The 25,240-nt window shown below is 60.9% G+C and overlaps 2 protein-coding genes across 4 annotated transcripts in view; both read right to left on the bottom strand.

The window, feature by feature from the left end:
• Positions 1-1,069: 1,069 nt before the first annotated feature.
• Positions 1,070-9,419, bottom strand: GRK2 (G protein-coupled receptor kinase 2). 2 transcript variants are annotated; one of them, XM_032692381.1, is made up of 21 exons: positions 9,268-9,419; positions 8,117-8,193; positions 7,465-7,538; positions 7,096-7,197; positions 6,795-6,869; positions 6,280-6,341; positions 5,940-5,991; positions 5,687-5,778; positions 5,328-5,427; positions 5,157-5,235; positions 4,951-5,081; positions 4,473-4,567; positions 4,288-4,395; positions 4,145-4,211; positions 3,765-3,865; positions 3,607-3,673; positions 3,429-3,524; positions 3,189-3,351; positions 2,973-3,109; positions 2,740-2,850; positions 1,070-2,007 (listed from the first exon to the last, which is right to left on the bottom strand). In XM_032692381.1, exons 1-21 carry the CDS (start codon positions 9,378-9,380, stop codon positions 1,846-1,848), a joined length of 2,064 nt encoding a protein of 687 aa, XP_032548272.1. In that variant the 5' UTR covers positions 9,381-9,419; the 3' UTR covers positions 1,070-1,845. The 2 variants fall into 2 exon arrangements, with proteins under 2 accessions (XP_032548272.1, XP_032548271.1); XM_032692380.1 differs by having other exon boundaries at positions 1,071-2,007; positions 2,740-2,853.
• A 1,717-nt stretch (positions 9,420-11,136) lies between these two features.
• Positions 11,137-25,240, bottom strand: part of KDM2A (lysine demethylase 2A) — a 36,282-nt gene continuing 22,178 nt past the window's right edge. Inside the window, exons 13-22 of one of the 2 annotated variants that reach the window (XM_032692373.1) lie at positions 24,576-24,997; positions 19,836-19,919; positions 17,870-18,136; positions 17,308-17,439; positions 17,137-17,226; positions 15,706-16,418; positions 14,556-14,719; positions 14,128-14,286; positions 13,732-13,947; positions 11,137-13,625 (exon numbers count right to left, since the gene is read on the bottom strand). In XM_032692373.1, coding sequence (XP_032548264.1) covers positions 13,444-13,625; positions 13,732-13,947; positions 14,128-14,286; positions 14,556-14,719; positions 15,706-16,418; positions 17,137-17,226; positions 17,308-17,439; positions 17,870-18,136; positions 19,836-19,919; positions 24,576-24,997 — 2,429 coding nt within the window. In that variant the 3' untranslated portion in view covers positions 11,137-13,443. Of the gene's footprint in view, positions 13,626-13,731; positions 13,948-14,127; positions 14,287-14,555; positions 14,720-15,705; positions 16,419-17,136; positions 17,227-17,307; positions 17,440-17,869; positions 18,137-19,835; positions 19,920-21,235; positions 21,369-24,575; positions 24,998-25,240 lie in introns of those variants that run through there. The other variant, XM_032692374.1, reaches the window with a different exon arrangement.

Below are 25,240 nucleotides of genomic sequence, written 5' to 3'. Positions count from 1 at the left end.
CGGGAGCGGCCACCGGGGAGAGCGATGGCAGCGGCGAAGGGAAAGGCAGCGGCACCGGGCACGGGGATGGGCGCTGGGAACGGCACCGGCAGCGGGCACGGCGCTGGGAACGGCACCGGCAGCGGGCACGGCGCTGGGAACGGCACGGGCGATGGCACAGGGCACCGGCACCGGGAACAGCGTCGGCACCCGGAACGGCACCAACCACGGAGGGACAGCGGACCCCAGCTCATCCTCGTCCCGGGGCTCCCTCACCTCTTTTAAAAATGTCATGACATCAGTCCCACAGTGGGTACACAGTGCTCAGGACCACTGTGCACCCGGCACTGGGTTTATCCCATCCTCATCCTCATCCCAGGGCTGCCTGACGGCTTTTATGTCATGACATCAGTCCCACAGTGGGTACACAGTGCTCAGGACCACTGTGCACCCAGTACTGGGCATATCTCATCCCATCCTCATCCTGGGGCTCCCTGACCCCCTTTTATGTCGTGACATCAGCTCTGTAGTGGGTACCTGGTGCTCGGGACCACCGTGCACTCAGATACAGGTTTACCCCATTTACCCTATCTCATCCCATCCCACCCTGACCAATCCTCCTCCTCATCCGGGGGCTCTCTGACCCCTTTTATGTGGTGACATCAGTCCTGCAGTAGGTACACAGTGCTCAGGACCACTGTGCACCAGGCTCTGGGCTTACCCCATCCCATCGCCAGGAATGCTGGAGCACCGGCCCTGCATGCCTGCCGCGCCCCGACGCACTGCCCGCAGACAGGGTGTGCGCAGGAGAGGTGCCACCTGCACTGCCCGGTGACAAGAGGACAGCCAAAGTCACCCCCAGGGACAGCATAGCAAAGGGGAATACAATCCCCAGCACCCCCCGCTGGCCCGGGACCACCCCCCCCCCCCCCCAACCCTGCAGGGCTTGGGGACTCCCCAGGATGTTCCCAGAGTGCCAGTGTGTCCATGGGGGGACACACGGGCAGCCCTGTGACAGGGAGGTGACAGGGACACGGTGACACCCTCAGCAGGCACAGTGACCTCTCCACCCCCTGCAGGGAGGAGAAGCCAGGCAGTGTTTTTCTATGTTTTTATTATAAAAACTCTTTTTTTTTGCCATTCTCACATCTCTGCTCATGAAAATCTCACTCACCCGGTGGCCCCCCCTCTGCCCGGTGCCCCCCATGCCCAGTGCCCCCCCAGCCCCTGGAGCAGTGACCAGAGACCAATATTTACAGATGCTGCCAGGAACTAGGGAGGAAGGGGACGCCTGTGCCCATCAGGAGGCTGATTTGGGGGGGTCCCACCTGATCCCTTCTCCCCTGGGAAGGGGGGGTGGCAGTGGGCTGGGGGTGCCCCCCTTGCCCTGGGGGGTGGCAAGAGGGGCAGGGGCAGAGCCAGGGGGTACAGGGGACCTGTGGCACAGTATTTACAGGGGGTCCCCCTGGCAAACACACACACACACACACACACACACACACACACACACACACACACACACACACACACACACACACGAGGAGTTGGCACCCACGGGACAGGAACAGCCACGCGGGGAGGGGGGGACACACCAGTACCCACCGGCCCCCTTTGGCACACGCGGCAGTGAGGAAGCAGGTGGGCAGAGGTGGGGAGGGGGGTGCGGGGGCTGCCTTCATCTGAGCCGGAGAGTTCATGGAGGATCAGGGTGGGGACACCAGGGAGAGGTGCCCAACGCCAGCGGCGTCACCACAGCCATGCCCCTGGGGTGGCACCAGCCCCGGGGGACATGGGAGGACACGCGGGAACCCAACCCAATAAATTAGAGGTGGGGTGGGAAGGGGGGAAGGGGACACCAGGAGGGGGTCAGAGCCCGTTAGGGGAGCGCTGGATGAACGGCACTTTGCTGAGCTCCACCACGGGCGAGCGGGGCTTGTTCTGCATGCGGGGCACCCGCTGCAGCAGCTGCTGCGCCTGGCGCTGCGCGTCCCGCAGCTCCTTCCGCCACTGCACCAGCTCGGGGTCGCTCTGTGGGGCAGGGAACGGGTCAGGAGGGGCTCCCTGAGGGGACAGGGCGGCCAGGAAATGCCCAGGGCAGGGAACAGGTCAGAGCAGGCTCCCCAGGACGCCAGGGCAGAGGACAGGATAGCCAAGGACTCCCCAGGCAGCATACAGGGTGGTGGGCTTCCCAGGGTGCCAGGGAAGGGTACCGAGTGGTTGGGTGCTCCCCAGGGCAGGCCACGGGGTGTCAGGGCAGGGGACTGGTGGTTTGGGGTTCGCTGAGGCACCAGAGCAAGATTTGGTTTGTCAGGGGCTCCCCAGGGCGCCAGGGCAGGGGACAGAGTGGTTTGGGGCTCCCTGGGGTGTCAGGGCAAGGTACAGGGTAGTTTGGGTCTCCCTGGGTTCTGCAGCTGCCCCAAGCTTTTAGTATTCATGCCCTGTCATGGCTTGAAGGACTAAATGTGCAGGGCTAGTGGCCAGCAAGAGGTGGCCAGCAGCTGGCAGGAGATGGTTAGCGCCCAGCAGAGGAAGGCTAGAGACAGCCTGGAGGTGGCTAGTACCTAGCAGAGGGGATGGCTAGCAGATAGCAGGAGTTGGCCAGCACCCAGCAAGGTTTGGTTAGTGCCCAGCGGGAGCAAGTGGCACTCGGGGGAGACAGCCAATGAGGGGACGGGGGTGGCCAGCACCCAGCAGAGATGCCAGTGGCCCCAGAGGCTGGCCAGCCCTAGGGGTGACCCAGGGGGAGGGGGGCATACTCACGTCACACTGCAGCACGAACTGCTTGCCCCCGCGGATGCGGAGCAGGATGCACTTCCGCTCCTTCACCTGCGTCTCCTCCACCGAGTCGATCTCCTCCATGGTGAGCAGGGACTGCTGGGGGGACAGGCTCAGCCCGGCCCCTGGCCCCCCACGCACCCCAAACCCCTCACAGTGCACCCCCTGTGCCCGGCACACTCTGGCACCCACCCAGTGCCGTGTCGTGCCCGCCTTACCGGCGACTCGCCCTCCCCACGCCACTCGAGGCGGTTGGGAAAGAGGTAGAAGTAGCGGCGCTGCCACTGTGTCAGGAAGGGGTTGCCCAGCTTGGCCATGTACCCGTGCATGATGCAGTCCTTGCCCATGGCGTACTCTGTGCCCGGGAGAGGTGGGGTCAGCCCCGGATGCATCCCGAGGGGGCTGTCAGGGTGGGGGTCCCCAGCCCCACTCACCCTCCTCGTGGCCCAGCTGCTTGTTCTTGGCCTTCTTGCGGGCCTCCAGCTTGTCGGTGTCGGCGTTGACGGCATTGAAGACAGTCTCAGTCACCTCCTGCTGCCAGCGCTCCGAGATGGTGAGCGGGAAGTTGCGGTACAGCTCCTGGTCGCTCTCCAGCAGCTGGGTAGGGCGGGATGCCGGGCTGAGGGGCTGCTGGGCACCCCACACCCCCACGCTCAGCCCCTGTGTCCCGGTACCTTGATGCCCTTGGTGTCCTCCTCGTCGAAGGAGCCAATGTCAAAGGCGTCGGCTGCATTCACCTCGCCGCGGGGCGGGATGAGGGGCGGCGGGTACTGTGGGTAGGAATGGGGGCTCAGAGGGGTGGCTGCCCGTGTCCGTGTCCCTGTCCCCAATCATGGGTGTAGTGCCCCTCACCTTCTGCAGGAAAACCATCTGCCAGTCCAGGCCCTTGAAGAAGGGCTCCTCCTTCACCTCCTGAGCCCTGGGGAGGGAGGAGGGCAGGTGAGCTGTGCTCTCAGGGTAGTGCACCAGCACACCCTCCCCGGTACCCCGGGGGTTTCAGGGGCACTCACCCACGCCCCATGCAGCCCAGGCGCCGGTTGACATCCCGCTGCAGCAGTCCCTCGAGCAGGGAGCGCAGCTCTGGGGAGAAGGAGTCCGGCAGCTCCAGGGCCTGTGGGAGATTCCATGAGCACGTTTGGCACCAAGGGACATGCGTACACAGGGCTAGGGATGCACACAGATGTGCACGGGATACACGCAGATGGGCGCGAACGTGCACTCTAGGCATGGCTCAGCGTGAAGGACCAGCTGTCCCTGACCCCTCACACCCCCAGTGAGCCCCCCAGGCCGCCACCAGCACATGGTGGGGGGCACAGCAGCCCAGGGGTGCTCATGCCCTGCCCTCACATCAGCACCCCTGGCACACACACACAGGGGTACCCCCACTCACCATGGTGAGGGTCATCCGGTCAATCTCATGCTTGTCCTTTGTCTTATGCTGCCGAAATGGGCTGTGCCTGCGGCATCAAGGGGAAAGGTGGGTCAGTGGCGCCCACCTGTGCCCACCCACGCCCACCCAAGCCCAAGACTCACCCCCGGAGCAGTTTGAAGAGCATACAGCCCAGGGAGAACCAGTCGGCGCTGCTGTCGTACGCCACCCCCTTCTGCAGCACCTCCGGTGCCATGTACCCGTGGGTGCCCCTGGGGAGTGGGCACAGGGGGGTCAGGGGCCGCCCCAGGCGGGTGGGCAGGGCGGGCAGGGGTGTGGGCACACTCACACGCTGGCGTGGGGCTTCTTCTTGGAAAAGTCGCAGGCCAGGCCCAGGTCGGAGATGCGGACGTGCCCGAACTCGTCCAGGAGGATGTTTGCCGGCTGCCAAGACATGGCATTCCCCCTGAGCCCAAGGACAGCCCATGGGTACAGCTGGGGAGCTCTGTGGGATTTGGAGTGTCCACAGGACTGAGGTGGGACTGGGAAGTGCTGATGGGGTCAGTGAGTACCCGCCCCGAGGTCTGAGAGTCTGCGATGGATCTTAGGGGGCTCCTGCAGTGTCAGGGGTGCCCAAGGGACATGAGGGTGCCCTCTGGATTTGGGGAGTGCCCACAGGGTCTGACGGCTCCTGCAGGGTGGCTGTGACACCTGTGACTGACCATGGAGTCCTGTGGGAGGTTTCTAAAGGCCTGAGGATGCTAACAGGGCATCCTGTGGGGTCTGAGGGTGCCCAAAGGGGTGTGGGTGCCTGTGGGGACGGTCACCTTGAGGTCACGGTACACAACGAAACGGCTGTGCATGTGCTCCAGGCCCAGGATGATCTCCGCCGCATAGAACCTCATCTCCGCCTCCGAGAAGACGCCGTGCTGGGACAGGTGATAGTGCAGGTCCCCCCCTGTGACCACAGGGACCAGCTGTCACCCTGGCACTGTGCCCTGAGCCACGAGGTCCCTCGGGACCGGGGTCTCACCGTTCATGAGGTCGAGGATGAAACTGAGCTTGTCGGGCGTGTGGAAGGCATATGACATGCACACGATGAACGGGCAGTCCTGGCAGAAGACACAGAGGGGGTAACCCTCCCTGTCCCTGTCCCCTGTCCCCTGCCACAGCCAGGGTGCCAGCCCTGCCCGTGTGCCCTCACCCCGGTGCTGACGAGGGACAGCATGATGCGCTCGTTGAGGGCCAGTGTCTCGCCCTGCTTCATCTTGATGCGCTTCTTGTCCAAGCACTTCATGGCGTACCTGGGGGCACGGAGTTCCTGCAGCCACTGTGTCCCCACAGCCACACCACCGTGTCCCTCCAGTGCCACCACCCACGGCCACGTCCCCACCTCCACCTCCCACCCACCGCCCTGATGTCCCTGTAGCCATGACAATATTTCCACAACACCCTGACACGTGTTGTCATGGCAACACCACCGCAGGTGCCCTTGGGACCACCAGCAGCCCCAAATCACAGGTGGATCCCTCTGTGCCCCCCACATGGAACATCCCCTGTTACATTTTGCCCGTGTCCGCTTTCCGGCAGCCGTAGACCTCCCCGAAACCGCCACGGCCGATGATTCGGTGAACACTGAAGTCGTTCATGGTGAGCTGGAGGGGGTGACAGGGAGGCACAGGTGAGCCTGGACACCTGGGTCCGTGGTGGTGGGGGGATCCACCCCCTGCCTCAGTTTCCCCACGGGAGGAACACAGAGGCTCCCCATGTCCCCCTCCCTGGAGGTGCATCCTGGGGTGCAGTGATTCCTGCTCACATGGATGTTCAGCTCTACGTTCTTCCACTGGCAGAACCGCGTGAACTTGTCACTGCAAGGAAGCACAGAGAGGGCAAGAGTGGAGACCTTGGAGAAACACCCCCTGCCAAGAACCCTCGGATTTGTCTGGATACAGGTAGCACCCCCTGGGACCCTTGTCTGGGAACAGAGACCCCAGGACAGACCTGGGGATGAGAAGTATCCCTTGAGTCCTCAGTGTAGTGAAAGATACCCCTGGAGCTCTAAGAAGGGACCCCCTGGTCCCAGTCTGGGCTGGGAGACCCAGGTCTCCAAGGGGATGGGACACCCCAATCCATGTGGGACTTTCCCCCCAACTCACCTCTCGATGAATTTCTGGAAGATGCCCCCTCGCAGGTTCTGGCAGATCTCCTCAATGTAAGGCTGGAGGGGACACAGAGCTCAGCACGGTGTCCCCAGGGACACCCACGTCACCCATCCCCCACCATTACGTGAGGTCTCTCCATCCCTGGGATTTCACAACCCCCACTGCCACTTCCAGGTCCCCAGGGATGCTTCTGCCACTCAGCTCACCTGAATCTCTGGGGACCACAACATCACCAGTCCTGGGGACTCCACTGTCACCCTAGGGTGACATCCCTGCTACCTCCAGCTCTCAATCCCCTGATGACCACCCCATGGGGACCACCAGCAATCTCCCCTCACTCCCACCATGCTGCGGACCCTGTCACCATCCCTTGGGCTCCCCATACTTTCTGAGAACCCTCCCTCCCCCACAGCTCCAGGGACTCCTGTCATCCCCAGCCCCCTTTAAGGATTAACTCCCCGAGTACCACAGGTGGCAGGGACTCCCTCTCTGTCCTGGGTGATGCCCACCTGGAAGAGATCTGGGGGCACTTGCTTCTTGCTCAGGTGGCTCTGGACATGCTCCGTGGCACTCTTGGAGAAGGGCTGTGAGGTGAGATGGGATTGTGTCACCCTGGATAGAAGGGAAGGGACACAGGGGCCAGGCAGGGGAAAACCCATGGAGGGGGTCTGTGTCTGGGTTTATGGCTCTCAGGATGGAGCCTGTGGAGGATTCGGAGCTCCCTCTGAAGACACTGGGTACCAGGCCCCTGTGGGCACACTGGGGACACCCCTCCCACCCCAGTGCCTCGCCCCATGGCACGGCACTCACGTGGGAGCAGGCCAGCAGCTCCTTCATGATGTAATGGTCGAAGATGTGGCGACTCTGGGCAGCTCGTTCCTCCTCCGAGTCCAGCTTCTCGTACTTCTTGATCTGGAGAGGGCACAGCTCCCGTGGCACAGGGGCACACAGGACCTGGGACACTGGGAACCATGGCCCCAGCCCCTCCGTGTGCCACATCCCGCGGGCACACGATGGTTATCCCATCCTCCGTGTCCCCTAAGCAGCACCTCCCGGCTCCCTGGACACTGTCACCCTGGGTACTGCTCTTGGCACCACGTCTGTGGGCCTGTAGGTACCAAACTATAACCCACCCCTCCTTGTGAACACAGGGCTGTTAGAGGGGTGCCCCCATCTCACCTCCTCATAAAACTCCATCAGGGGCTTGGCCTCCTCGGCCTGGTTGAAGGCAAAGTCCCGGAAAAGCAGGTAGCCTGGCAGGGACAGAGCCACAGCATGAGAGATGCCAGGCCCACGGCCCACATCAAAGGACACAGGGGCCATCCCCTGGGCCTGCCTGGCCCTGCTACCACCCCCATGACAGGCTTGGAGAAGGGGAAATGCTAAGCACGGATCGGAGAGGGTTTGGCAGGGTGACACGGGGGACAAGGCTGGCACAGGGAGCAGCGCTGTGGGGTACCGTGGGGCAGGGCAGGGGGGCAGTGAGGGGGCTGATGTGGAGGGGGACACCGTGTCAGGGGCATGGGCAGGCACCACGGGCAGGCTGCTGTGGGGAGGACGTGCCCGGAAACCGCCGGAGCCGGCAGGAGGAAGTGAGAGGCGCTTCCTGCCCAGGACGGTTAAGGCTGGCGTGGGGGGAAGTGACAGGGCGGGGGACATGGGGTGGGGAACGTGGCGCAGCCCCCTGGCACCCATGTCCAGCCCGGCCCCATAGCCCCCCTGCTACCTCCAGGGGGCAGGGGAATGGCTGTGGCCACTACTACTGTCGTGGTGGCCACCAGCCCACCCTTGAGGGTGCTCCCCCAGGTGCCCCCCGTGTCCCCCAGCTCACCAATCTTCTGCGTGAAGATCTTGTCAAAGGTCACCTCTCCCCGGTCCTCCAGGTACTTCTGCATGACGCTGCGGATGCTGGGGAGACACCAGAGGGACTCAGTGCCCCCCATGCCCCCTGAAAGACCCCTGCTCCCAACACACTCCCGTGCCCACCATACTCCTCCTCTCCCACTCCTCCCGTGTCCCCCAAGCCCCGGTGGCACACGTGTCCTCCCGTGTTGTGTGTCCCCACCCAAGTGTGACAAGTTGCTGGGCCCCTGTAAGGATCACTGGGGGTCCAAGGGAGGCTGGGGAGGAGGGTATCCCCAGAAAGCCTCCTGGGTGCCTGGAAGTGAAGGCACAGGAGGGCACTGGGGTCTGGAAGGGGGAGTGGGGACCCTGACCATAAGTGTGCACCTGGGCACAGATGTGTGTGTAAACATGAGCGTGTGTGGCAGCAAGAGGGCAGGGGGGTGACGTGGTGGAGACAGAGGGGGTGTATACACATGACTCTATGTCCATGACCATGTGTCTCTCTGTTTGTGTCTGTCTTTTGGGCAGACTGACTGTGTCATCCATGTCTGTGTGTCCGTGTGACAGCCAGGATGTGTGTGTGCCCATGTCTGGGTGTCCACGTCTGTCTGTCCGTGTGTCAGGAAGGATCTGTGCGTGTGCCCATGTCTGCGTGTCTCTGTGTATGTCAGGCAGGATATGTGTGTGCCCATGTCCGTGTGCTCGTGTCCGTGTGCCTGTCTGTATGCCAGGCAGGATGTGTCCATGTCTGTGTCCCCGTGTGTGTCCATGACCATGTCCGTGTGTCCCTGTCCACGTCTGTGTGTCAGTGTGTGCGTGTCCACGTCCGTGTGCCCGTATCCTTGTCCGTGTGTCTGTGTCCGTGTCCACGTCCGTGTGTCCGTGTGTCCCTGCCCGTGTGTGTCCGTGTGCCGGTGCCGGGGCAGGACGCGGTGCCGGAGCGCAGCCCGGGCAGGTGTTCCCGGCCGGTGCCGCGCACACACGTGTGCGGGAGTGCCTGTGACACGCGGGTGCGAGCGAGCGGCGCCGGGAGCGGCGCCGGACGGGATGCGCGGGGACCGCGGGGGGGTCTCGGGGCTGAGAGCGGACGGACGGACGGACGGACGGACCCCCGGAGTGGCAGCGGCGGGGCCTCACCTGGGCTCGGGCAGGACGATCCTCTTGCTGGCGCGGGCGGCGGGCGCGGCGCGGCTCTTCTCCATGGCCATCAGGTAACTCACATCCGCCAGCACCGCCTCCAGGTCCGCCATCGTCCCGCGCCGCGGACCCGCCGCCGCCGCCCCGGCCCGACCCGCCGGCCCCGGAACCGGAACCACGCCCGGAAGCGGAACGGGGCCGGGCCGGGGGAGCCGGGCGGGGGCGCGGGGAGCGGCCGGGCCGGGCTCGGCGGCGCCGGGACACGGGACGCGCGGGGCCAGGAGCGTCGGGAGCGCCCGCAGCGGGAACGGGGCGCGGCCGCACCGGGAACGGCGGGCGGGGCCTGCGCCGCCGCCCCGCCCAGCCAGGAGGGGCCGCGACACCGACGGCAGCGAGGGGGGGTGACACCGGGGGTGACAGTGGGGGTGTCTGCGACATTATGTGTGTGTGACACCGGCTGTGACACCGGTGTGTGACACTGAGAGTGTGACATTATGTGTGTGTGACCGGGTGGGACACTGGGTGTGTGCGAGACACTGTGTGTGTGACATTATGGGTGTGTAGCATTATGGGTGTGTGACACCAGTGTGTGACACTGGGTGTGACATCAGGGGTGTGTGTGACACTGTATGTGACACTGGGGGCTGTGTGTAATAGTGTGTGACAACAGGTGTGTGTGATACTGGGTGTGACACCAGGGACATGTGTGTTACACCAGGTGTGTCTCTGTGTGTGACACTGGGTGGGTGACACTGTGGGTGCGTGTGACACCAGGGGTGTGTGTGACACTGTGTGTGTGTGACACCGTGTGAGTGTGACACTGGGTGGGTAACACTGGGGGTGGGTGGGTGTGACACTGTGGATATGACACCGTGAACGTGTGACAACTGTGTGACACTGGCTCTGTCTCCCTGTGTGTGACACTGACACCGGCTGTGTCTCACTGTGTGTGACACTGTGTGTGCGTGACACTGTGGGTGTGACGCTGTGTATGTGGGACACCATGTATGTGACACTGGCTGTGTCTCACTGTGTGTGACACTGGGTGGGTGACACTGGGGGTGGGTGTGTGTGACACTGTGGATATGACACCTTGAATGTGTGACACTGTGTGTGTGACACCATGTGTGTGTGACACTGGCTGTGTGTGATGCCCTGTGTGTGACCAAGCAGGTGTGATGCATGACATCTCATGTGTCGCCCCACATCACACAGTGACACCAGGTGTGACCACATGCCAGTGCATGTGGCACTGTGCAGCACCACACGTGCCATGTGGGTGCACACACGTGACAGCAGGTGTGACCATGTGCATGTGACACCATGTGCAGGCTCCCTGTCCCCAGGGCCAGGAGGGGACACCGGGAGGGGACAAGCAGGGGCTCTAGGTGCTGAGATTTGCTCGGTCCCGATGCATCACTCGGGTGACACACAGGGACTGGGGCACAGGGAGGGTGGCATTGGCCTCGCCACCTGTGGAGGAGGATGTGACCCACGGAAGAGCAAGCCCTGCACCTCGCCATGCAAATGTCACAGCCCAACTGCCGTGGGGATGTGGGCTGTGACATCCCTGCAGGCTAGGGGATGCCAAATGTCACGCTGGTGGCCCAGGAATCCACCAAAAGAGAGCAGAGGGCAAGGACTCACATGGCCCTGCCAGGAGGTGATAGGACACAAGCACAGCTGCCACCACCCACCAGGATGGGGACACAGGGATGGCTGCTACTGCCACCCCAAGAGATGGATGGGGGGGACAGAGGAGGTCCCAGCCTCGTCCCCTCCACTTCCCTCACAGACAAACAATGGGCAGAGCCAACACTCGGGGATTTTAGTTCATTGGTTTTGGTTGGTTGTTTGTTTGTTTGTTTTTTTTACTTTTTTTATTCCAAAATTCCACCCCCAAGAAACAAAATATTTCCCTTGGGAGGCTGGGATCTTCCCTCCCCCCACAACAGCCTTGTGGTAATATGTTATAAGATCCTCTCTAAAAATCCCAGAAAAAAAAAAAAAAAAGGAAAAAATAAAAGGAAAGGCAAACTGAAAATGAACCAAAAGTAACTGCCAAGTAGGTGCCCTCCCTCTGCCCCAGCCAAGAACCCCAACCCCAACTGAGAGAGCGCAAGACTTGGTTTGCTTTTACCCTTAATGCTTACATTTAATTTTAAAGCACAAACATCAGAGATGGACTCTAAATCGCCAACAAAAAAATAGATATTTACAATATTTCTCCAGGGAGGGGAAGGGAGGGAGGGACGGGGGGGATCAAAACAAAACAAAAACCACAACCAAACCCTTAAACAAGTAACTTTGCTTGCAGGAGTTGTCTTTAGGGAGCAGGCTGGGTTGGTTTTAAATCACTAAGTGATTTTTTTTATTATATATAATTCTCTTTTTTTCTTCCTTGTGGATTTGCACCACACCGGGGTGGTGAGGAGGGTCGCCCGCAGGCGTCTCTGCGGGGCACAGCGGGAAGGGGGCGCTGTCCCCGTGGAGGAGGGACCCCCAGAGGGGGGGAGCCCCTGGCCCTTCCAGCCACACTCAACCCCCACTCTTTTAAGTTTTCTTTCTTGTTGCAAAACTCAAAATTAATCCAAAGGAAAAAGAAAAGCTTTTAATTCTTCCAACGTCTTCCCTGGTCTTCCCTGGTAGCCACCGCCAAGAGAGGCCGAGGCCGAAGGGTATTCCTCTCACCCAGGGGTGTTTTCCTGCTCCGAGCCCTCCAGCAGTGAGGCCACACCGCCCCTTGTCCAGGCACTGCGGGATTGTCCCCTCGGATCCCCCTGTGGCAGCCGGGGACAGTCCCCATGCCCAGGAAGGGGGTGGGTGGCCACCTGTCCTCCCTTATTGCTTCTGAAGCAGCAGGGGGGTGGGCTGCCCTCGGGGGGACCCCCCTGTGGGGCTGGGGACGGGTGGCACAGAGGGGACACCCTGGATTGTGCTATCTGTACGCTGCCAGGGAGAAAGCGGGGTGCTGACACGGGGGGGAGAGAGTTGGGGAGCGTCCGGGCACAGGCAGGACAGGGAGGGAAATAAAATAGTGACCCAGAAAAAGAAGATTCCAACCTTTTTTCCTTTCTTTTTTTTTTCTTTCTTTTTTTTTGTTGTCTTTTTTTGTTTGTTTTGTTTTTTTTGTTGTTTTTTTTGTTGTTTTTTTTAAAGTGCAAAAAGCTCTCTGCTGCCCTAGAGAGAGGTTCTTTGGACCGACCATTCATTGCAAAGGAAAATCGGCAGCGAAAAGGGGGGTGGGGGAAGGAGAGGACAATGCAGGGGAGTGGCCGTGCCAGTTCGGTCCCGGGCCATGGAACAGCCCTCGCCCCTCCGGCCCCAGAGTGCTTCACGGTGCCGGGAGCTGGGGAGGAAGAGGAGGCAGCTCCTGTCCCCCCCACGTGCTCACTCACCCCTGGCTGATGCTTCCCGAGTCCTCCCTGAGCTCTGATGTACCTGTGGGTTCTCCCCTGCTCCATCCCCTCGGACAGACGGTGCTCTGGGAAGGCTGATGCTGTCCCAGAGTGGAAGCAAGTTATCTCCCAGCCTTGCCTCCCCGGGCTCTCAAAGCCCCTGCTCCTGGTGACACCCCGGCCACGGGGCTCCTGCCCTCGGCACCCAAAGAGCTGCCCGGATGTGTGGGAGCGGCGGGAGAAGGAGGGGGATGTATCACAGTCCCTGCAGCCAGATGAGGGGAAGAGAAAGGGCGTGAGAGAGCAGGGCAAGCGCCGAGCTGGTGGTGGCACAGAGGGGTACGGGGTGTTTCGGCTCTGCTCTCGCTTCCTTGGAGAGACCCTCAAGCTTTGTGCTACCAGGGAAGTGACAAGTGTTTCAAGGCAAGGAGACGATGGGGAGGAAGGGGAAAAGCTGGGGGAAGAGGGTGCCCCATTTCTCTGCACAGAGACCTCTGTTACAAGCTCCGCTCCAGGAGCGGCCAGCCTCCGGGCTGAGGCTCCCTGCCATGTGCCCGTTCCTCCTCTGGTACTGGCCAGCCTGGCGGGACATCTTCCTCGGCAGAAGTCCCGGGGAAGGAGGAGGAGGAAGGACAGTGGAGCAGCGGCCCTGCCTGCCGAGTCAGGTGGGAGGCAGCGGCAGGACACGGAGGGCAAGGTGGGGAGGTGGAGGAGCGGCTCTCCGAGAGGGGTGGGATGGGCTCTTTTCCTTCTCCTCAGTCTGCCCCGGGGAGGGTCTCTAGCTGATTTTTTGGATCAGCTTCTCATCGGACAGGCAGTACAGGCTGTTGATGGACAGGTCCGAGATGAAGTGCTCACAGGCTTTGCGGGTGATCTGTTTGCAACCTCGCAGGTCGATTAGGGTGACGTTGGAGATGCGGCGCAGGTACAGCAAGGCCTGGTCCGTCAGCTTATTGCAGCCTGCAGGGAAAGGAGAGCTAGAGTGAGGGGAACAGCTCTGGGAAGACACCCAGTGTCGTGCTGGGAGGAGGGAGGTGCTGCAGGATGGCCGGAGCAGTGCACCCACCTGCCATGTTGAGCTCGGTGAGGGAGTTGCGTGTGGAGGAGCCCACGGCGGTGAGGAGGTTGGCCGACTGGTCCGTGAGGTGGTTGCAGTGGCTGAGGTCGAGGCGGGAGAGCAGGGGCATATGGCGGATGATCAAGCGCAGCGTGGCGTCGGTGATGTCCAGGCCGGCGAGCCGGAAGTCGATCATGTTGCGGAGTTTGCTGCGATTGTCCTGACCTGTGAAGGAAGAGGAGGAGCTGAACATGGACGAACTGCCCTGGCACACTGCGGCACTCCGGATCCAGCATCACCTCCCCACTCTGAGATCAGAACGTCATCCCCTTCCATCTCCCCAAAACCCCCAGGGACCCTCCTGAGTGACCACCTCTCCAGCCCTGCCCCAGGGCAGCAGCTTACTGGGTTTGTCTGTTGGAGGCGTGAGTAAGTCCCGGATCTGAGGGTCCTTGATTCCTACTGCCCACCGAAGATCGAGGGTCCTGAGAAGGGGGCAGCTGGAGGTACTGAGAGCACAGACCGCAGACCAGGAACAGCCCGCTAAGATGAGGTCTTTCAGGCCTGGCAGGAGGGAGAGAGGTAACGAGTCAGACGGGTTTGTTCAGCTCTGAGGCATCCCAGATCTCAACCCTCTTTTTCCAGGCACATGAGGAAGCAGGTCCCCTCCCTGCTTGGGGTGGGACGTTCGCTGGGGATGAGATCCAGGAACCCCAGGAGTTCCCAAGCTGGCAGGTACCAGGGTGCAGAGTGTGTCTCACTGTGCTCCAGCCCTCAGGAAGCCTTGGAGCAGGCTGGTGGCAGATAGGGACCCCTCCCCAGCCCATGCTCACCTGGCAGCCTGTTGACGAGCCACGTAAGCTGTTTTTTGGAGATGTTGGTCCAGCTGAGGTCGAGGCTGACTGGCTGCCTTTTGATGATGCCGCTCAGCGCCTGGGGGGTGATGGACTTGCACCTGCTCAAGTCTATCTTTGTCCACAATCTCTTGTCACAGCACCTGGGGACAAGGACAAGGCTGAACGTTGAGCCCCATGGGATAAGAGACAACCAGTGGGTTGCCTGGCTTCAGGTAGAAGCCCAGCCCTGGCGTGGCCTCAGCCACAGAACAAGGCATTCCTCCTGGTTTCCATAGGTTTCCCCAAACATGGGAGGTTGCTGAGGGTATCTGGCCACCCAGGGACACCCAGAGCAGATTCAGCAGGGTTTTGCTACCACAAAACAAGACTCAGAGTCACAGCTGCTGGTCTGCTTGTCCCCTCCAGGTGCTCCTCCTGTCAGGGCAGAGATTCTAAGGATCCTCGCTCCCAGCAGACACGACACTCCTCCTGGTCCCATCCCACAGCTCCAGCACCACTTGCTGCTTCACTGAGAGCTGTGGCAGAGCCCAGAGGTGGCACAAACTCCTCCTCTCCCACAGGAATCTGTGGAGACCCTGGACCTGATGGCAGCTCAGCTGAGCCCCTGAAGGTGCAGGCAAGGGGACACTGTCCTCCAGCCATCACACCACACCCTTCCCACCGGCTGCTGATCAAAGCAGGCTGGTCCTTTCCCATCGCTCCATCCCTGCTGCTCGGCGGTTAGAAACCTCCCAGCTTCCATTCTCGTCTGTTCCCAAGCCCTTCACCATGCACAGCTGTCCCAGTGCCAGCATTGTCTTCGGGCCTGCTGCCCCCTGAGGCACTTCCAGCCAGCAAATCCATCCTGCCTCAGCAAACCCATCTCGCCTCAGCCTGCCTTCAACACTTCCCCTGCCTGCTGGCACCACAGGAGGCCAGGAAGGGCAAGGACCATCAGGGTAGTGGGTAAGGAAAGGACACTGGCACCTCATAAGGACATGGTGGGGGACACAGATGCTCAGATCTCTCAGAGGGGACAGTAAGGAGCAGCGCACACAGGTCCAAGGGCAATGCTGCCTGGCTCCAGGGGGCAAAGGGAAGGCCACCAAGCATGTCCCCCCAGCCCACCCCATGTCCCCACACTCACCATTTGTACCAGGTCTTGCACACCCGCATGCACTCGCAGAGCTCCCTGCGGGTGAGGTAGCGGAAGACGGACATCCAGACCTCTCTCTGCATGCAGCTCTCCTCGTCCTCCTGCGCCCGGCCCCCACGGCCGTTCAGCCGGGCCGCCCCCCCCTCCTCTGCATTCTCATCCTCCTCCTCCTCTTCCTCATCCTCCTCCTCAGCAGCCGCCTCCTCCTCACCCCCACTCCGCAGGGGCATCCTGGCGGGCGTGTGGCGCACGACCACGCGGGGCGAGTGCTGCAGGTTGGCGGAGGAGGCCGTGATGGCTTGGAGCTTGGGGACGATCGAAGTGCCGTGGACGTCTTTGGTGGGGCGCTGGAGCGTCACGGTGAGGTAGGAGCCGTGCAGCTTGGCCTTCTCCACCTCCGACAGCTCCTTCTTGCCGCTGGGGTTGTTCTCCTTCTCCCGCACCATGGTTCGCTCCGTGGCCTGGAGCCGCAGCAGCTGCCGCCGCTTGAAGCGCTCGTCCCGGCTGGCGCTGTGGTGGTCGCTGGGGCCGGCACCGGGGGACGAGCGTGTCACCACGCCCCGCGGGGACGCCGGGTCGTGGATCAGCTGCAGCATCGGGGTGGGAGAGTTGGGCGGTGGGGTCAGGGGCTCCTCGCAGCTCCGCAAGGGCCGCAGCACCTTGGCTTGCGCCGTGTCGTCGTCGCTCTCCTCCACCTTCCGCTTCTGCGGGGAAGCGGGTTAGCAGGGACGGGGCTGTTGTGGGCCTGGGGAATGTTTTCCCCCTTTGTTCTTCCCCAGGGAAACAGCACAGTGCTGGGTAGGGCTTGCACCAGCAGTGCCCAGTAGAATCATAGAATGGTTTGGGTTGGAAGGGGCCTCAAAGATAATTTCATTCCAAACCCCTTCCATGGGCAGGGACACCTTCCACCAGACCAGGTTGCTCCAAGCCCTGTCCAGCGTGGCCTTGAACACTTCCAGGGATGGGGCAGCCACAGCTTCTCTAGGCAACATGTTCGAGTGCTTCACCACCCTCTGAGTAAAGAATTTCTTCCTAACAGCTCATTTAAGTAGCACCAGGATCAGAGTCCACCCACACCAGGAACCAATGTTCTCCTTCCCCCTTGACAAAAGGGGTGGCCCCTGAGGTTGGAGGTGGCTTCCACTAAATGCCTAACAGCCCAGTGTGTCTTGCAGTGGAATCTCGCAGGATCACAGCTCAGCGTCAGTGGGAACAAGGGGTGCTCATCACAGTACTGGGGGACTCGCCCCTGTGGGATGCCAGAATAGGATTACAGCAAGATGTGGGCGGGCCCCCAAGTGCTGCACTCCCACAATCCTCACTCTCACTAGTCATTGCCCAACTGGTCCCTCCAGCCCACCCTGGCTGAACACATCCCTGGCAGGATGCAGTGTGATGGAGGACAGACATTCTGCTCCTTACCTGGCCCTTCTCTGTGTCGTCACCCTGGTAGCATTTGGGGCACTCCCAGCAGTTGGGGAGTTCATCGTTGAGCAGCCCCTCCCCATCCATCTGCAAAGACAAGGAGGGGGTCAGCAGCAGCCCTGCCCCAGAACCAAGCCTCCCCCCGTGCCCAGCACCTGCCCTGCTCACCTGCAGACAGCCAGGGTGAACGATCTCGTTGCAGATACAGCACTCCATGAGCTTCTTCTCAAAGTCCTGTGAGTCCTCATTCTGATCCACCTCGCCACAAAGTGCACACGTGACCGAGTGAGGCAACCTGGGCTACAAAGGAAAGCAGGGGTGAAACCAGGGCAAGGTGGGACAGTCTTCCCCCTTTCCTTCCCTACTACCTGAATCACGGGGAAGGGGTCAGCTATTCCCCAGGAACCAAACTTGGGTAATTGCCCTCCTCTGTCACAGAATCACAGAATTGTTAGGGTTGGAAGGGACTTCTGGGGAGCATTTAGTCCAAACCTCCCACCTAGAGCAGGTGACACAGGAATAGTCCAGGTGAGTTTTGAATGTCTCCAGAGAGGGAGACTCCATGCCCTCCCTGGGCAGCTGCTCCACTGCTCTGCCATCTTCAAGAGAAAGTTCTTCCTCATGTTGAGGTGAAACCTCTTGTGTTTTAGTTTATGGCCCTGATAGGCCACACAGAGCCATGGCCAGACTGCAGGAGGCTCCCAGGGGAAGACTGAGGATGCAGACTCACCGCTAAGCACTGCCGGAGGACGCAGGACTGCTTCATGCGGCCAGGCCCGCCGAACTTCTTCATGTCCCTGCAGTAGTGGCACATGCCACACTCGCCCTGCATGCAAGCCTTGCATTTTCGGCACCGCACCCGCCTCCGCCTGGCGCCCGACACGATGGGAGAGACCGTAGGCCTGACGGGTGTTGGGCGCGGGGTCGGCTTCATGGTGTGAGGCTTGGTGATGGGGATGGTGGGCAGGCGCACCCGCAGCCGGGCCTGGAGCTTCAGCTGGCAACAGAGAGAGAAGGGAATAGGGTGAGAGGAGTGAAGCACTGCATTGTGCTGAGGTCTGAAAGGCTCTGATTGGATCCAGCACTGCAATGGATAACATGCTGGAGAACAGCTCTGCTCCCTCACCGCTCCACAGCCAAAGGAGCCTGGATTGGTGCTTCCCCAGCAGCTCTCCCTGAGGACACTCCATCACCCCACACCAAGAGCTCCCCTTCCTCCTACCCCCCATCAGGACTCAATAATGGGTCTGAAAAGGGGTGATGAGTCCCAAAGACACCACAGCGTTCCAACAACATCCACCCTTTCCTTCTGAGGCAAGGAATGACAAGGTTCACCCGGGCTGTCCTCTCTTTGTGTCACTCAATGATTCTCGTGGGTCCCTTCCAACTCAGAATACTCTGTAACTCCCGTCTGTAACCCATGTTACCTGTCAGCTCTACACAGGACAGGGATCAGCTCTGGGCACTCCTTCCCAAGCTCAAGGCACACTGGGAGCACCCACACCCCTGTTTACAGTACAGGTGGGACAGCACTGCTCTCCAGCTGACCTTTGTCACCCTGCATCCCATCAGCCCTCAAAGGAAATCTGCTGGCTGCAGCATCCTTCTGGGATCAGCCCTGGTGGGGTGTCCACCACAGCTGAGGGGCTTGGGGAAGGGCAGGCTCCCAAAAATCCCAGCACAAGGATGGGGTTGGGGATATGCCAAGCATCTGAGTGCTGCACCCAAAGGATGTACATGTCTCCAGGTCTCTTCTCCCAAGAAAGCTGCCTGAGATGCTTCTGCTGCACAAGGACCAGCAATCCACACTGGATCTCCTTGGGCAGGGCAGGCAAGCAGAGACAGGCACCTCCAAAGGGCAATCCGAGAGGCTTGTTTGTCTCCAGACTCCCAAATGGGGTGTTACCCACCCTTCCCGGAGTGATGGGGTCCTGCTCTTCCCACACCAGCTTGGGAGCCTGTCTCCCATCAGGAAGGAAGCAGTGACCTCGGGGAGCCAACCTGGCAGGCCACAGGAAGGCAGCCTGCAGAGGGGAAGTCCGGCTGCTCCCTGCCTCCATCTGCTCAGCGAGCTCAGCCCGGGCTGTGGCCCAGCTGTGGGCCCTGGGTTATGAGTATAGCTGGAGAGGGAAAGGGCAGGGATGCATGGAAAGGTCCCCGGCTGCTATCCGCAGGGAGCTGCCTCCCTTGGGGTTGTAAGAGCCAATACTACAGCAGTGTGCTGGCAAGGACAGGGACACAATGGACACGTTCAGCTTGCAGTGAGGGGCTGGACTGATGCTGGCCTTCAACCCCACACCTCACATCACTACAACAGTGAGACCTTCCCCAATACACAACACTCCTCAGGCCACCCAGGATTCCCTTATCAAGCCAGAGCTGCTGGGAGAGTAGGATCACCCCTTCCTCCAACAGCCAAGCTCCATGTTCTCTGAGCATGACCAAAGGGCTGGAGAACATGGAGCAGCTGATCCAGTTACCACCCATCAGTCGAGCTGGGATAACCGGCATGGTGGGAGAACTCCATTCTACCAGCAAACGGGTTTGCCCGCGGTGCTGTGGAGGTGGTTGCACCCTACATCCCACCTTGGCACTGCTCCTGAGGCGGGTATAGAAGCAGTGCCACCACACCCCAGTCCCGGGCAGCGACTCAGCCCCACGTAACACCCACCCAGGTCCCTCCTCACAGCTCTTACCTTATCTCTCTTGGGCCACTGGACGATGGGGATGCCTGTAAGTGCCAGTTTGGGGTCGCTGTTTGCGTATTCTTCCAACAGCAGCTAGCGGGAGAGAGGAGTAGGGGAAAACACAGCAGAGAGACAAAAAGCACAGGTGTGAGCAGAGGGAAACACGGCTGCCGCCAGTGAGGCAGGCTCCGACCAGATGCCAAGGCCAGCACGCTTCAAAGGCAGCTGGGAAGGAGCCCTCCTCTTCCCACGCCCGCCAGCAACCATCCCTCCTCCCCACATGAGACAGACAAGCTCTGTCGAGTCGATCTGCACCAGCGCTTTCATCAACTGCATTTCAGCCCCGAGGCCTCGCGCTGGGCGGTGGTAGCGGGAGAGCGCCAAGATTCGGCAACTGGGGGGATTTATGGGGGAGGATTCACCAGAATCGGCCCCCCCATCTGCTCCCCCGGCACGGAGCAGCTGGAGGGTGCAGCAGCAGCAGGATGCGGTGCCCCAGCACCCCCTCCATGGCCTGGCACAAGCTGCCGGGTAGCCGAGAGCTGCTCCCCCACACTGCCTCGGGGTTTGGTTGTGACTTTGACAGAGAGATCCCTCGGCACCGACCGGACTGGCACGTTGCCCTACGGTACGACAGCCCCTCGCTCCTGCTGGACAGGGGCTCCCACACTCACCCTGGTCTTTCCGGTCTCCTCACCCCCCCCCCCAGCGCAGACCCCTCCCCACCAAATCTGCCCGTTGCAAAGGTGCTTTATTTACTTGACGTTGCCATGGCTACACAGGCAGGAGCCTCCTGCCGGCATCCCGGCGGGGCGGTGCTTCCTGCTGCCAGGCAGGGCCAGGGCAGGGGGTGCCCAGCGTGCCCCCCACCCAGTTTTTCCGGGTGTCTCAGGAGGCAGGAAGCCGCAGCCTTCCCTCGGCTGCCCGGCAGCGCAGCATGCTGCCTCCAGACCTTCCGCCTCCCCAGGAGCACATGCCGCGAGGAAAGGTCAGGGCTGGGGGCTCGCACACGGACATCCGCGTGGGCACCGAACCGCGGCGTCCCCCCTGCCCGGGGCTCCGCGGGGGTGGCGGCGGCTCAGGCACGTTTCCAGCCGGAGAGCCAAGGGGCTAGGGGGGACTCCCGGGTCCTGTGGCTCCATCTGGCTCGGAGCCGGGGTGGGCGAGAGCCCACTCGTCGCCTGTGCCCCCTCGGCGCTGTAGCCGCGAGGACGCGGCGGAGGGGACCGTGTGAGCACCGCGGCCGGAGCGGCGAGTGCGCCCCGAGGAAGGGGAGGGGAGAGGTGAGCCCAAGCACCAGCCAGAGACACCCCCAGGGAATCAGGGGTCCCACCGCAGTCCCCTCCCACCCTGCCTGGGACCGGAGCGTCCCCGCGTCCCCTCCCCACGAGCATTGCCAGCTGCCTGACCTTGCGCCTCTGGAGCTGCCGAGACTCTGGGGTGAAGTTTGCCGAGCCCTCTTTGTTTCGGTGCCCGCACTGCGAGGGCTGGGGCCCCCCACCCTCTCCCCGGACACCGCCGGGGGCTGGCTCAGACCCCGGCCGGACCCGCGGTGTTCGGGGACATGGCTGGGGGAGCAGCTGCGCCCCCCGACCCGAGCGCCCCCGGCTCCCCCCCGCCTCCGGCAGCCGCACCGGCGGCCGCGTGCTCCTCCCGAGCCCTTGGGCAGCGGCGGCGGCAGCTTCCTGAGCCGGAGACAATGCTGCTGCGTCACCCACATGCGGTTCCCAGCAATGCTTTGCAACGGGAAGATGGCAGAAGAAAAAGCGAGCGAGGGAGCGGAGGGCAGAGCCGCGCTGCTGCAGCGCCGGGAGGGGCCGGGACGGCGGGGATTGGCGCAGGGTCCGGGCGGCGCTGCCCACCGGCCTCCCCGGGCTCCCTCCCTCCGCCGCCGCAATCCGAGATGCCGGGGCCAGGCTCCCCGGGGCCGGGGACAGCGTGGCGGAGAGCCCTCACCGCGTCCCGCTCACGCCCAGCCGCCCCGACGCCTTTCTTTTGTCTGCTCCGAGCCGGGTTTTGGATCTGGGAGACCCCAGTGGGGTGAGCGGGGCTTTGGAATGTAGGCAAAGGGTCGTCCCCCTTGCAGCCCCCTCCAGGGACTGCACCCCGTACTCTCCCGACCTGGATGGATGAATCGTCCCTGGGAAACATCCGGCCAGCCAAGTTTGGGAGCACCGTATTCCCAAAGGCACACCGGGGACTAAACCACTAGAGGGGGACAGCTCCATGCCGGGCGATCAAGGTGTCCTCAGTCAGCCCCAGCTCCCCGAGACCCCCACCCCCACCCCCAGCTACACACTGCAATTAAAATGGAGGAAACTCCTGAAATAAAGCAAAACAGTGGTTGCTCCCACTCCTGATATATCCAAAGCATCTGCAGGCCTAACGACAGCTTTGTGTTTCCAGGAAGCCAGTCACATCCCGACCTGGGTCCAGACTGTCGCCACCTGAACTGCCAATGACACCCTTGGGTCCTCGTGGCCCACATGCCCAAGTGCTGTGTGTGTGACCAGTGCTGCCATCCCACCTCTCAGAAAGGGAGACCTTCCTGGTACAGCTCACAGGCCACCCTCAACTTCCTCATCCATCCCTGAAGGATACAATCCCCATTCCTTACCAAGTCCTCCCGGTGTCCAATTGCCCAGCCAGGTACGTGGGCAATGCCAGACCAGAGGCTTTGAGATGAGGTCCTGGAGACAGGATCATTACTTATGGGGAGGCTCTCCTTGTTTCTACAATCCTTGGTGCTCCAGCAGCTCCAAGGAGAGTCCAAATATAACCCATTCATGCCAGGCCACAGGGCTCTGGCTTCAGAATTGTCAGACCTGCTATGCTGCGTCATCACCATCCTTCTCCTCTGAAGTCCAGTGGTGGAAACCAGCACACCCCAGAGGAGTCAGAAAGGATGGACAGGAGCAGTCAAAAGACAACAGGACCTCTCAGGAATTCCCTCTTTGACAGTGATCCCTCCAACGACCTCATGCTCAGGATTTTCAGACAATCCCTCCTGCCAGAGCTGGAAGCACATCTTTGTCACATCCAAAGTGCCACGTCCCACCACGTGACGCTCCAGGCTCAACTCATGACAGGATACATACTTTTCCACATGACCCAACTTAGAGAGACCCCGAAATCGTGATCACCACACAAGAGGCTGTGGGACAAGGCAGCATTTTCCTGCTCCATGCCTGCTGCCCTCTGCCTGGGGACACTGGATAGAAGAGGGTGCCAGGAAGCGTGGTAGGACATCTGATCTGAGGGGCAGATCAAGGATGTCTGGGTGAGAAAACACCACATTCTGACCCTGGGGAGCACAGACCAAAGTGGGGTTTTTCCCAACAGTCCTTGGCCACATCCCAGGTCCATAAATGACCTTACCTGGTGCCACAAGGACAAGAACACCAGCTGCAGATTGATGGCCCTACTTAAAAGGTTTAGCTAGAAATGTCTTAGCCTTTTTCAGGTTTTACAAGCCAATCTATACCAGCCAGTTCCATCACCTCTATGGAAAACAGAAGTTAGAAGAGTGGTTTGACAAACTTGTCCCACTTTCTCCAGCCGCCATAGGGTGGTGACTAAGCATCTTTGTGCCTTGAGGATGCCAGTCCTGAGGGCCAGAATCCTTCTGAACCTCCAAGGACAGTCAGCTTTAAGGAGCAAAACCTCAGGGAAACTGTCTGGGACCACAGGGATTGTCACCTGCAGCTCACAACCGGACACAGGGATGGGGGGGGGGAGTCACACCAAAACCAGAGGCACAGATTCATTTGCTCCAAAATATTAACAAATTCTTTGAACAGGTCTCAAAACCCAACTGAACACCAACAACCTTGACTGCTCTGCCTTCAAAACACCCAACACCAGCCTCCTTTTCTCAGTCCAAGGGTGAGACATGGTGCTCACAGCTTGAGCTCCTCCAGAGCATCACACAGGGGCTCGGAACCACATGTGTCACGTACTCTAAGGTCACAGCACACACAGAAGGCTTGAAAAGCCACAGGAAACCAGAAGTGCAGCCTTTAACAGCACCAACATCCACTCCTTCAGTCAGCACAGCCCACCCTGGGACCTCAGAGCTGGATGTCAGCTTTGATACAGGCAAGAAGCTGAACAGATCACCATCAGCAAGTAGGGGAGAAGGTGGTAACTGGTTTTAGGGACTAAAATGGACTTGTGGGGAATAAAGTGAGGCTGATGGTCTCACTTCAGTGCTGAAGGGGCTAAAACACCAAAGCTCATGGGGTCAGCTCAACAGGTCTGGCAGACAAAGGGAAATAAAATCCCAAACAACCCTCACCGGCCTTAAAAAATTGACTCATGTCACTTCAGGTCACACCCTGGGCAAACAATCCAAAGAAACAAGGCCAAATCCACCTGGGCAAGGACAGGGCTCCAACCGTCACGGAGTCCATAGGCAGAACTGGAAGTGAACTGCATCTCCAAGAGGCACTTTGCACTGACACCCATGAGGGACCCAGCCAGGGCCCAGAGGGTCCCCAGAGGGGTCTCAGCCACGCTGGCTGAGAGCACCCACTGCTCCTGCTACCCTGACCCAAAATCCAAGGGTTGTCCCTCAGGTGTGACATCAGCCTCATGCAGAGGAAGAGGAGGACACAGAGCCTGCAGACACATCACCCCCTGCCCCAGGACAGGTCAGGGTCAAGCCTTTTCACTTCCAATACGACAATGAAGCAGATGCAACCTGGCATCCCCCAGGAATGCCAGTCCCTGTGGCAGTCCCAGGCCTACCTTGACGTCAGCGATGAGGGCATCCTCATCCTCGATGCCAGTAGGAACACACTTCTTGTGCAGAGGGAGCGACTCCAGCTTGTCCACAAGGCAGCGCAGCCCCTCCAGCTCGAACTGCGTCAGGTGCACCTTCCTGTTCTTGCGTGGGCTGCCCCCGGTGGGGTCCCAGGCCTGGCCGTTTTGGGAGCCTCGGCTGGAGTCGGAAGAGTCTATGGATGGGGTCTTCTTCAGACCCGGCAGGCTGCTCCGGCAGCTCCTGCCCAGTTCATCATAGTCCACATTGGCACCATTGGCGATGGGGCTGGTGAGGATGGACCGCCTCGTGACCGGCCGCCTGGGCTCCTTCCCTGCTGTGTCCTCCTCCTCGTCCTCCTCCTCCTCCTCTTCCATGTTCGCCGAGTCCGAGGAGCTCAGCTCCATGTCTGCCATGATGGAAAGAGAGTGAGAGCACAGCGGGCAGGCTTTCAGCTTCTAGAGGAATCCCTCCCAGCCACAACAGATACATATGGGGACAAGGAAAGGGGAAAGGAGGGGACACGTAGCAGCTGGAAAAGAACAGCTAAAACTCTTTCCCATTCCTGGCTGGTTTTGTGGGAATGCAAGGCAACAGATACAGAAAAACATCCCAGAGGAAAAGACAGCAACGCCCTAGACTGAATTTTATG

This window comes from Chiroxiphia lanceolata, chromosome 6, assembly GCF_009829145.1.
Source record: "Chiroxiphia lanceolata isolate bChiLan1 chromosome 6, bChiLan1.pri, whole genome shotgun sequence".
Classification (NCBI taxonomy): Eukaryota; Metazoa; Chordata; class Aves; order Passeriformes; family Pipridae; genus Chiroxiphia; species Chiroxiphia lanceolata.
The sequence above is the reverse complement of the archived record's forward strand: the minus strand, read 5'-3'. Positions and strand labels throughout refer to the sequence as shown.